We start from the raw sequence: 12,880 nt of genomic DNA, 5'->3' as shown, positions 1-12,880 counted from the left end.
GGGCATCCAGGGCATGTGTCGCTCAAGTGTAAAATGAATACCAACCTGCTGTTCTGTGAAAGGTCATAACCAAGCACCATGTCAGGGCAGGCTAGCATAGCCCTGGAGATCCAGAGACGCACTGCAGGCTCTTCCGCAAAATGATTCCCTGTCACAACACGGCATCTCTCAAGAGTTTACTTTTTATGGGATGCGCTGCAAAATACACATACTGCTTTAACTGCGTAGCATACTGTATGATATATGAAACATTTTATTTTTTTATTTTTGCCAATGTTCTTCCCTGTCAAAGAAACAAAATTGAATCTGTAAAATTTATCACTCACAAGAGATGGCCCACAAACAGGTGCTTGTGCAGAACAGTGATTGTGGCTTGTGGCTGTTTCCGTACTCCATTCTACAGTGGATATTGAATGTGCAGCGTGTGTGTGTGTGTGTGCATGCGCGCGCACACGTGTGTGTGTTACAGTACGTCCCTGTCCTTTCCACAGACTCTGGAGAAGAACTGGAAGACCATCAGGGACGAGGCCCTGTCAGTGATGGACCCCAGCCGGGGGCTCTTCGTGCCGGAGGATGAGAACCTGAGGGAGAAGGGCCAGTGGGGCCAGTTCACCCTCTGGCAGCAAGGTAGAGTAACGGCCCCGCTCAGCGGCCAGCGGGCCCCGGCCCTGCCGTCCTCGTGCCTGGGACACGCGCCACGCTCCTCCTGCAGGATGCGCGCGTGCTCGCCGTCACCCTGGTTCCGTGCTCACGCATTCAAACGGCTGCTGTGAATCTCCGCTCTGAAATATCACACCTCCGTTATTGGATTAGGGAGCGATTGGCTAGCCTTTATAATTCATTCTAACGGCGAAAGGCGTCTCCCGTGTGTAGCCGTCCGTGCCCTTTACATGTGTCTGCCCTTCAGGCAGAGGTCAGAAGCGTGGATGCTGCTTCTATGTATTAAGCATGAGTGGCCTTAATTGGCAGGCAGAAATAGCTTCCATTAGAGAGGCCATGGCGATACAGTGATTTATCACGTGCATGAAACATTAATGAGCTTTTTTTGCGCTTTCTTGAAAACACCTGCCTCGACAGCAATGAAGGTTAAACCGTACCGCATGCATTAAACGACCCTTTTCGCAGCCTTTTGTTTTTAGCGTGCCTGTTTCGCTAAACGTGTTTTGAAAAGGCTTGTTTATGTACATGTAAGATCTTGGATGTTATTTTCGCTATAAGTCTTCTTGCAGTGCTTTAACACCTCAGTGGTATTGCGAACCTTTGTTCTTTAGCTTTCATTATAAGCAAACTGAAATTATGAACAGAGTACCCTCCTGGATTATTTTAATACATTTCTGTCTCTTAAGCGATCACATAACTGACTGCTCTGGTAGTTTTTACTGTGTCGCATTTTAAGTGTTTTCACACAACGGGTTTAGACTCATTCATTGCTGGGCAATAGCTCATTTAAAATTTAAATTGATTCATTAAGAGCTTGATGAGATCTCCTTCAACTGGAATCAAACGGCTGTTAATTCCTGTCAGATTCTATAAAACAGGAAGGTGTATGTCAGCCAAGGGTTTTATTTTTCATCCTCACTGATTAAAGCATTGATACTGTACTTAATCCCTTGTGGGTTCCTGCTGCTATCTGAAATTGCACCTTTGTTTTGAAGTTTGTATCAATTTGTGTGATATGTATTATTGATATTCACTGGTGTTCCCAAGCCGAGGTGTAGAGTCCCAAGGGGTCTTAAGAACGCTTTAAAAAAGAATATTTGGTTTACATTTCCATATTTCGTAATTGACAGATGTTAGACTTTCAGTTTAAATACACCCTGCCTCATTTATATATCCTTGGTAATACTCCGATTGTTGTAATTCTTGTATATTTACATTTTTCCATTCAGTAGTGTGTTACTTTTTCCTCTGCGTTTCAGTCTGTAGACGTTGTTGGATAAAGGTGTCAAACATTAACTGTTTTATGCTCGATGGCAACCCAAACAAATTTAATTGAGGTAGGGGTTTCCACTGCCTCAAGACTGTCTTCTTCATTTGTACAATGCTGTGGGTCCCCCTGAGTTATTCTGCATGTATTTAATCTGCTTCATATTAGCACTGTGTTCCCCAGCTGTGCATGGTTACAGCTGCCAGCCTCAGCCCTGTGGAGTGGCTGAGGAATATCCTGCATGCTGTAGACTTTCCTCCAGTGACGGCCTCTCATTTCACCTCACACTCTTCTCATTGGTGCTGCTCGGCTCTGTTTATGTTCGTTGCCTACGGTGACCACACAACGCAAACGCGGTCTGGCATTCCCCGTATGGCCTTGTCAGCTGTGCGATCGTCTGTGTCTGTGTGCCCCCCCCCCCCAGGTAAAAAGGTGGAGAAATCCTGCCGCAGCGTTCCCAAGACCTGCGCGCTGCTGGACCGCTACCCGGAGGCCACGGGGTGCAAGCGCGGCCAGGTACGCGTGCCCCCCGTGGGATGCATCTTCTTTCGCTCTGTCTGAATACGAGCAGCGATCTGTCATTTCTGCCATCTCAGACCTGGGTAGGAGAGGGAGGGAGTGAAGCTGAACAAAACAGAGATAGAGTGAGAGAGAGAATCCTGCACCGCTTCATAAAATAGATAAATGGTCGGGGAAGTTTAACTGCTCAGACTGTCTCCTTTCCCGGAGAGCTGTATCATACAGTAGGTAGTTTTTGTGAAGTTCTGTCCTTAGAAAAAGTAAATAAATAAAAGTGAAGTGAACCATTCAGGTTTGCCGTGCCCACCCACCTTTGGATCATTTGAGAGTGGCAGGGGGCTTTTTGGCCTGTCTGAGTATTGTTTGCCCTGGGATAGCAGCACTGACAGGGGCAGGCAGGAAGGGGCGGGTTTATAACTCTACTTCCTGTCTCTGCAGATAAAGTACTCAGTGATGCAGCCGGGCACCCATGTCTGGCCCCACACCGGACCCACCAACTGCAGGCTCCGGATGCACCTGGGCCTGGTCATCCCCGCGAATGGCTGCCAGATCCGATGCACCAACCAGACCAGGTCAGCTGAGCTACACGGCGCTACAAGCTGCTTTCTGATAGGCTGGGGTCTCCTCTCAATAACCACAGTTATTGTGATATGTCATGGAATCCTGTTATTCGGTTCAGAGCCTTGCACTTCTCAATATTAGGTTATTTAGGCAGTCCTGGACTCCACAATTAAACTTCTGCCACTGTTTTAATTAGCATGTACTACAGCCCAACAGAGCCTGTGTTACAGTATATACTGGCCAAAGTAGTCAGAGGAGGATAACAAAGATGTCGAGTTAATGACATAATTCAGATATTCCATGTGTCACAGGAATTCTTGATTGTACTTATAGGAGTGGACTAAATGAAAGCCTGGGGATTATTTTTTAAAGATGAGGCCTGGCATGCTTACTCATCCCTTTTGATGTGAAAAGGGGGTCATTGTGTTGTCTGATAATGAACAGCCCCCGGGCCAGCTGCCTCACCAGCACTTGGTAATACAAGGCCGTAAATCCTCCACAGCCCCCTCAGAAAAGGCACTTCCTGTTCTCTGTCTCGTTAACAAATGACTCAGTCGCTGGCCATTTGTCCTCCTCTGCGGCCCCAGGCCCAGGGGCTCTCCGTGTTCAGTCATCGCTGTTGCCTGAGATATGACGGAGTGGCCAGAGTTATTGACATTTCAAAGTATCTGCTGTATGTTTGTGGGTGGATGTTATGAGATGTGAGTAATGTCACCAGGGTGAAGCAGGGTGAAAACACCATGAATTACTGTAATACAGTTGGAGTGAATCTGAATGTGGTAACGGTTTATAGTTACTCTCTATGGAGTACCATAGAGTGAAATTACAGATCTACTGTACTTTACATTACATTACAGGCATTTGGCAGACGCTCTTATCCAGAGCGATGTACAACAAAGTGTATAACCATAACCAGGAACAAGTATGACGAAAACCCTAGAGAGAAGTACCAGTCCAAGTGCAGGGAACAACCGCATAGTTCAACTTGGACCCTGAAGGTTAAACTGATTAACACAAACGAGAACAGCAACAACGCAGTCTATGGAAAAATACAAGCAATAGTTAAGACAGGTGCATTAACTAAGTCACCTGCGAAACAGCTACCTAGTTACAACCCTAAGCTTACAAGTATCATCCATCATACTGTAACTCCATCATGTACCACAGAATTAAACTACTGATGTACTGTAACTTCATTAAGTACTACAGATTCAAACAACAGATCTACTGTAATTGCATGCAGTACTGCACAGTGAAACTCCAGTCTACTGTAACTCCATGAAGTAACACAGCGAGCGCTGTGTCCCTCTCTGCTGCTCTCACAGGGCTTGGGAAGAGGGAAAGGTGCTGATCTTCGATGACTCCTTTGAACACGAGGTATGGCAGGATGCGAGCAGCTACCGGCTGATCTTCATCGTGGACGTGTGGCACCCAGAGCTGACGCAGTACCAGAGACAGACGCTGTCTCCCATCTAAGGCGCAGGGCTGCTCCGTTTCCACTTGAGGTCAAGGACACTGTCGATGTTGTTGTTTATTTTTTCTCCCACACTATTGAATCGCTTCCATGCTGGGGGTCCAAGGGACTGGGGTAGAGTTAGCTGAAGCTCATGTGAATTACTGAAAGTGCCTACAGGACCAGCTTTACTTGTTGATTATTGTTATTGGTACTTTATATGATAGAATAGAAAGTTTGGAAAGGAGGGGAAATGAATGCAAATTACCCAGTGGAAGAACATTACACGCATTCTATGCTTTCAGGGAAGGAGAGGTAACTTGATTCTTACATTTCTTTGCTGCCTGGTACACTTTTCATAAAGCCTTCCTTCCAAAACAGATGCTGCTAAGATGAGGAATGGCTATTTGCTGCCTCAAGCTGCGTGGCCTTGCATACGCACGGGCCCTTTTACAGTGTGCATTGCTGCCATCAGCGAAAATGATCCCTTCACAGTGCGCCATTCCCTTCACAATTAAACATTGGCATTAGAGTTGTAATCAAGGCCTAAATAGAACAGGAAATCCACAGCCTAGCTGATGGGAAATTGTCATGCTAAACCACGTTCTTCCTCAGTAGACACCGCTTTACTCTACTTGTCATGGGCAAATTTGTATTTATGTGCCGTCCTTTCTTGTAGAGATGCGTAATTTTTGTATTGATGAAAACACTACTTAAAAGGGTCATGGATTGCATTTCATGTATAGCACATGATAAATTATGTTTACTGATGAGATATTTCAATGGTAGAGCACTTTCCATGTTGTGATAGTTTACTTTTTATAGAGGGGAAAAATGTAGGAGTTGCACAGATATTGGGTCGGGATATTGAAGTGAATGGTCACATTGCCAACTGTTGTTTGCTTTTAATTTCTGATGTAATTTGTGCCTTTGTCTTGTATGTGATATAATCCCCATAAGATGCTGAAGCAAACTTGAAACTTTAAAAAAGCAAATGTGTTAAAATATGAAATGAAATAAGACATATATTTTATATATGTAAACTTGTGTCCTGTATTATATACAGTATATTAGTTTTTGTCACTTTGTGTAATAATGAGAAAAAATACAGAAGTTGCAAGAACTGTTATACTAATATAATTTAATATATGACACATTTCAGACATTTTATATTTTACTATAGATTAACAGATCTTATGTACACTACACACACAGTATATTTATAGTGAGCTCCATATTGGTTGGGTGGGACAAAGACATTTTTTCTTGATTTGGCTTTGTACTCCACAATTTTAGATTTGTAATTTAAAAAATTAACATTGTTAAAATACTGATTCTCAGCTATTATTTGAAAGGTATTTTTATACATTTTGGTTTCACAATGTAGACATTACAGCACTCTTTAATACATACCCCCCCCCCCCCCCCCCATTTCAAGGCATCATATTAATGTTATGTAAATGAAAGTAGTCGTGTTTAGTACTTTGTCACACATCCTTTGCATGCAATGATGCAATGACTGCTTGAAATCTGTGACACATAGACATCACCAGGTGCTGAGTATCATCTCTGAACATCATCTTCATGGTCCAGGGGCTGCTTGCCTTAAGATTTTTCTTCAGCATATTAAATGCATGTTCACTTGGATTCAGATCAGGTAAATGACCAGGCCAGTCAAAAAAATTTCCTTTCAAATAAAAGCTGAGAATCTGTACTTTAGCCACATGTAAATTTTTTAATTACAAAACTAAAATTGTGGAATCTAGTGCCAAATCAAGAAACCAATGCCAAATATTATAGAACTCACTGTATATACTGGTATGCATGCTTTTATTATAGCAGATTTCATAAGGCTATTTAGCAAGAATACATTGAATGTACCCATTTGGAATTTACTTATGTCCGTCATGCCTAATTGTGACATCACAGTTCACTGCCTTCATGTTCATTGCCTACTAGGACAGTGTGGAATCATGGGATTGCTAAACCTTTGAGCTGCCTGTCCGCCAGCGGATGTAGTGCCTCTGGTTTATTTAGAGTACATATGCCTTACTGATCTATAGAAACAGTGTCTTATTGTTTATAAAGTCATTTTGATTTCCCAGTTATATCATGCATGATTTCAGGTTCATTTATTTTCCCTTGTGTTCCATTGTGTTGCCATTATGAGCCACTGCTGTCTTTATGGGATTGTCTGAATATTAAGATTTACAATTGTTCTAGAGTTGCACTGAATGATGTCGCCTCAAAATGGTTTCTATGGCTGAATAGCTTTTACAGTGACATAAACATGAAGTAGCTTTACTATTGCTTGCAAAATCCAGTGAATGGCAAAAGGCTCTCTCTGACAGTGGCCAATAGAGAGGTTGGTAAGGTGGGTATTTTAACTTCGCAGTATCTACATTCTCTTTGGATGAAGAGGGGACTTCACCATAAAAAAAGGTCCTGTTTTATTGGTTTGGCTTTTTTCAGATGACAAGTGACACAATGCTTCTCACTTGCGTAAATAAGCACCACTAGTTTGCACATCCATGTGTGAATATGCCCCCTTTCTTTTTATGAGAAGGACGCTACCAAATAAGAACAAGTCAGAGTTAAATCAACCTCAGAACTTATGTGGTCCTGAGTTCAGGGCCTCGATCTGTCATCCAAGTAAAACTCAACTGTTACTGTGGATTTTGTTGATTGAAGTTCATAGACTTTGCTGAGCCTTCGTACTTCACAGTCTGTATTGGGATCTAAATGCTTTCTTAAGAGAAATTCTCAGAAGTGGGGAAAAAAGTCTTATTGATTTTTGTACCTCTGTGTACTAAATAAAACATGTTTCTTCTTATATCAGTCTCTGACTCTGTTCTCCAAATTTAAGTCTCCAGTTTGCTGAGCATTTTCCAAATGCATTTGTATCAAGGTTCTGTGTGCTCCAGCAGCAGTGTCCTAGGCACAGTCACACCCTGCTTTACCCTGCTTCATTACCCTACTGATTACACTGTAAGCAGCCCTTCGCTCTACATAGCACAATACATGCTAGCGCTAGGTCACCTTCAGAGCTCTGGCACTGTCACACATACAGTAGGTCATTACTACCACACTGCCCCCATCACAATGACTCAATGCTCCAGACACCATAACAAAAGCAAAACACACATCTTTGTTCCTGTCCCCGCCCAACCCCCTGTGTAGGAGAACAATTTTTCTTGCGCTTTGTGTTTTGAGCCTACAGCCACTGGGACAGACATACAGACAGGCACCTGAAGCTAGACAGAGAGAAAGGATAACGGATACAGCAGGGCTGACAGAGCTTAATAAGCGCCTAACACAAATAGCCAATAAGAAGGGGTTTGTGGTCCTCATAGCTCATGTCAGCCTTGAGCTCAACCCTACGTAACACTGCTACCTAAATTCCCAGCATGCACAGACCTCGACAGGCCGCAAGCCCAAAACCCAGCATGTGACGAATCCGGCCCTGGGCCCCTGAACGTGCCGCTCTGATTCCACCGAAGCCTCGCTGCAGAAGAGCCGAAAGGGAGATGGCATCAGAACGGGGACGGGCACGGCTGTGGCGTCTCTGGCCAGGGAATAAGGGAAAGGAGCTAAGCTGGCCCGTGGACAGAGCTATAATCGGTGGAGCATGTGGCGCTGGATGCGACGCAGAGAGGAGCGCTGGTGTCTCACACGGGGCCAGCCGAGCGCCTGTGCGTCACCAGGAGATGATTTCATCACTGTGCGATTCTGTCAGAGGACGGAGGGGGCTGGAGGGACCTCGGAGGAAGGGATGCATGAAATGGTATATAAAATGGAGGGGTAGTGGGAAAAGGGAGGCTGGATGGAAAGGGGAATGTGTTTCAGGCAGATGTGTTGTAGAGGACCTTAATTGTGACTCTGTGTCTCTCATGTACATTTATTGTACAGGGGATTTGCTTTGAAGACACAGAGGAGTATTTCATCAGGGATAGGCTTCTAAGCTGGGAGGCACTATAATTTGAGAATGAAAAACCTGTGTCGTATAAAGACAGCATAGTAACATTTCAGTCTAATGCTTTTGTTTGCTTTTGTAACTGTATGAGATTTATATTAGGTCCTGACTTTTATGGATAAAAAAAAATGTAAGGAGTATGTGCTGCTTTAATGTGAGCTGCATTGTGCAGCAGAAGCATTTGGGTTTGTAGTGCTGTAAGTATGTATAAAAAAAATGAGCCAATAATGTGGATGACAGAAATAAGAGTGGCTTGTAATTGTTAAATTTGCAGAGCTATTCATCGCATTTTTTAATTCCAATGTTCAGTAGATGGCTTCAGTACAAGTTGCACATCATGAAACGGTTGTGTGGAAAGCTGACAGGCATTACTGAAATTGGCACTGTGCTCTGTAGGAGAACGCGGGGAACTTGAAGAAAAAAAGATTGCATTTCACAGAACAATATATATATTGTCCTGTGATGTATAACAGGAAGCTAGTGTCTGTAAGCTGGTGTTGTTTTTCCCATTGGTACCCATTGGTATTCGAAGTCTGGGCAGTTAATGGATGAAGTGCATAGCATTGGTCTTCTTTGTGAGAGAGCTTCTTTGTCATATTTTGTACCCATTCTATTATGTGGTAAGTGTGATAGCATCTACATTATGGTTGCTGTGCCCCCTTTTAATATTGAATCATTTAAAATATATTATGAATAAAAAAACTGAAAAAAATTGCTGTGTGACTTGCAAATGGACCATCATAAATACAGTGCTGCTTATTAAATTAAGAAAGTTCATAATCACATATGTAGGCTTGATATGATATTTGTTAAATCATGAGTGGCTAAAAGATATATTAGGTTGTTATGTATTAAGCAGTAACAGGATGAAATTACTTCATGCCAGCCATAATATAATTAGAATAGAACTAACGGGAGGATTAATGACAATGGAAGTTTCATAAGTATATGAAAAAACCTTGCGCACGTTTCTTTAAATAAGGTGCTAGTGGTGATGAGAAATGAATGAGAAAAACATAGCAGTGAAATATATTAGTGTGTTTTTACAAACACACTTGATGTATGTATTTAAATAATTGCCATATTGTGTGTTTCTATGGTAATAATTAAGCTGTGCAATGAGCTATATTCATACAATGAACTGATAGGCTTAAGCCCAGCTATTATGAAGAGGGAGAGAATGGTGTTCAACAGGCATGAGAGCTATGCAGGAAAAGACTGCTTACATTAAAATGAACCAATACTGTCTTTTCTCTGTTCATTAAATGTGCAGCTGCACAGCTCCTAAGCTCTGTGCGCTCCCTCTCTCTTCTTTCCTTGGGTTAGTCTGTTTTTGAAATTGTCCAGGGGTCCCGTTCATGCATGAAACATCAGTGATGGACACTGGGAGAATTACGAAAAGTTTATCACACGGCGCCTGTGGTGTGTAGGTTAATAAGAATATTCTAAACAGACAGCGTTTCCCTTTGTTGAAAGAACACGGTATAGATGAAGCAGAAGGCAGTTGTGCAATGTGTGGCCATTACAGGAAGTGGCTTGTGGAAGTGTCAAATGCAGATCATCTCTGTGTGTTGCTGCTGGATGATGGCAGCAGTTGGGTTAGCCTAGCTTGTGTGCGGTGCAGTGAAGAACCTAAGGAGTATCATGTGCCTGTCCCTGACCTTAGAGCAGATGTTTATGAGGACTCCAAAAGTCTCCATACTGTGCCCCCAGCCTTATTACCAGATGTTCCTCATGTAGTTGACATTATGACAGTTATGACAATTTAAGTGACTTTAAGTTCCTTTAACAAATTATCTCATCTGAACTCTCATCAGGAAAAGACTACTGTTTTTCCCATTGGATTCCCAAAAATAATACATCCATCCATCCACCTATTCCCACTTATTTCTGGTCAGGGTTGTGGGGGGTGCTGGAGCCTATCCCAGCGTGCATTGGGTTTGGAAATGTATTTCATTTATTTGTCAATTTTTACTTTGCTATAAATCCAAATAGTACAACTTTAACCTAACAATAATATATGGGAGGTCTAACATACGCACTAAATGAATCATTGCTCTACTGGGTTGCATAAAAACATATTTTATCGGTTTGTGGAGTGAGATTAACACAGTGCTTGGAGAAAGAAAAACAGACTCATGATTGACAGATTACAAACTACAGTAGGTATTTCTTTGGTTTCCTTTTGTAGCAGTTGTCAGTCCTGCTGAATTTCTTTTTTTATTTTTATTTTTTTGCTGTTCTGAATTGTTGACATGTAGCTATATCTGACAAGCTGTAATCAAGGAATATTTAAATATGGATTTAAACACCAAGAAAAAATTCCCATATATTTCCATGATTTGAATATTTAAAATAAGGCTTCTGCTCTATCTATATTCAAATTGACAAGGAATGATGTTCCATTGCTGAGTTATTCCATTTTTATGGATAATTTATTCGAAGAAATTCTAATTCTACCCTTTCCTTTAGCAAAGGCTGCACTTATGGATTTGGCATATTCGCATATGCCCTATGCATAATATCCAGTCATGGACTAATTGGGCTGCTCCCTTGCTTCTTGCTGGAAAATGTACATATACTTAGCATTGCATCTGTTAGCATTAGCATTTCCACTTAAACAATGAAATCATTTGCGGATTCAGTCAGCCACATAGAAATAGAAATCTCCCTGAATTATTATTTGTTCTTTGCTTTGACTTTAATTGAACCCTTTCATTGATTTAGTAAAGGGGTAGTTTTTCTTCTAGGCGCTTCTTGGAGCTTTTTAAAAACATTCAATTTAATGCTTTTGATTGGCCCAGATAGTTTTGTGTTCAATAAAAGATATTTTAGAAAATTTCTCATGACCTTCACAATGGCTGGCAGAAGGGCACCAATATTGTGTAATGGGAGAAAATACTCTCCAAATAACTCCAAAGCAGTTTATTTAGAGATGTTATCCCTTCAGAGGTTGTACAGTATGCATCACCTGATTTGTATTTCTTTTTTTAAATAATACATTTAATTTCATCTTCAGCTGTAGCTATTTCCCATGAGGAATGCAGCCTGAGATCACTGTGCTCAAGGGAAGAAATGGCATGGCTTCCTGTGTCAGGGGTGTTGTAGAGGGGAGAATAGTGGAACTGGCTACCCAGAGCCCCAAAATGGTAGTCTACATCTGAAATAGGGCTCAAAATTTTGAGCTACACCCTTGACCTGTCCTGTACTAACAGTCAGGCCTGCGCTGCTACACATAGCAGAGGCATCTTAAAGAATTAAAACAAATTGACAGGATTTAAAATGGTTCCTGCTTGTGCAATTCCAACTTCTGGAGAAAAAAGTAACAAAAAAACTCTTGTTAATCCCCTTCTGTATCTGCCCTTTTTAACGCAAGTCTGAAAATGACATACCCAAAATAAAATACTTTATTTAAAACGTACTATTCTTGAACCGTTTTGACAAAAAATACAATCCTAGTCCGTTCTGAAAGGTAACCCTTGGGAGTTTGTTTGCCAAGAGTCAGAATTACTCTAAATATTTCTGAAAGAAAGTAACAAAAGCTCAAACTCCGTGGAGGTGGCAGATTTTTCTCATCTAAAAGATTATTTTTTTAAATGGATAGAGATGCTTGTGGGTGTGTCTGGTGGATTTAGAAACGTAATGGAGCCACAACCACAACACTGGGCAACTTCTGGTTAAGATTTATGACTGTACCACCACAAATGAGCATTCTGCATAGTTCTTTCAATGCTATAGCTAGGTAGGTTTTCAAAAAGGCCAAGTGTATGATGGGTGGCGATAGTATTAATATGCCAAGTAAATGCTAATGATAAAGTCAGAAAGCATGAAATACTGCAGGGTGTTTTTAGGCCTGACCTGAGTGGGTGGGGGTGGGGGGTAATTGTAAACAGTTTTTGTTGTGGTCTGGTGCTTTGATTGAGAAGACAGCTTTTTTCTCCTCTTTGGCTTCATTGCACCATAGTCCTGAATACTGAATTGCCATTATGAAACAGGCAAGGCAATTACTGCACAAGAACAGAAATGCACAGGAACGATGACTAACTGAGTTAACAAGTCCTATGTGTGCTTATTATGTTGTTTAGGCCCCAGCCTTCATTCAGTCAATATCCGTGACTATCCTGTTTATGACTAGCAACACTTCATGTCTTCATTCAAAATGAAAAACAAAACCTTGCACTTTGATTTTCAGCCCTGGTCACCAATCAAGGGAGGAATAAATACATCACTGCTCATTCTAGCAAGATTAGCTTTCCTCAGTCGCTAACATGTTCTTCTAATGGAAGTCAAGAGTGAGGCTGGATGCCCTGTGGCGTGGGAGATTATATAAATAAACAGCATAGCAGCCTCATTAGTGTCCTCTCTGGATAGGCTACAAGGCCATCATATGGCCAGTGCCTCAATCTGTCTCTCTGATGAGAAGTGGTCCTGTAATCAGACTGGGACT

General features: G+C 41.9%; 1 protein-coding gene across 12 annotated transcripts in view; it reads left to right on the top strand.

The window, feature by feature from the left end:
• The window catches only part of unm_hu7910 (un-named hu7910), a 56,231-nt gene extending 48,938 nt beyond the window's left edge, over positions 1–7,293 (top strand). For all 12 annotated transcript variants that reach the window (XM_035413792.1, XM_035413803.1, XM_035413801.1 and 9 more), the window contains 4 exons: positions 492–627; positions 2,352–2,443; positions 2,885–3,018; positions 4,333–7,293. In XM_035413792.1, the coding sequence (XP_035269683.1) occupies positions 492–627; positions 2,352–2,443; positions 2,885–3,018; positions 4,333–4,483 (513 nt within the window). In that variant the 3' untranslated portion in view covers positions 4,484–7,293. The remainder of the gene's footprint in view (positions 1–491; positions 628–2,351; positions 2,444–2,884; positions 3,019–4,332) is intronic.
• Positions 7,294–12,880: the final 5,587 nt, after the last annotated feature.

This window comes from Anguilla anguilla, chromosome 4 (genome assembly GCF_013347855.1).
Source record: "Anguilla anguilla isolate fAngAng1 chromosome 4, fAngAng1.pri, whole genome shotgun sequence".
Taxonomy (NCBI): Eukaryota; Metazoa; Chordata; class Actinopteri; order Anguilliformes; family Anguillidae; genus Anguilla; species Anguilla anguilla.
The sequence above is the reverse complement of the archived record's forward strand: the minus strand, read 5'-3'. Positions and strand labels throughout refer to the sequence as shown.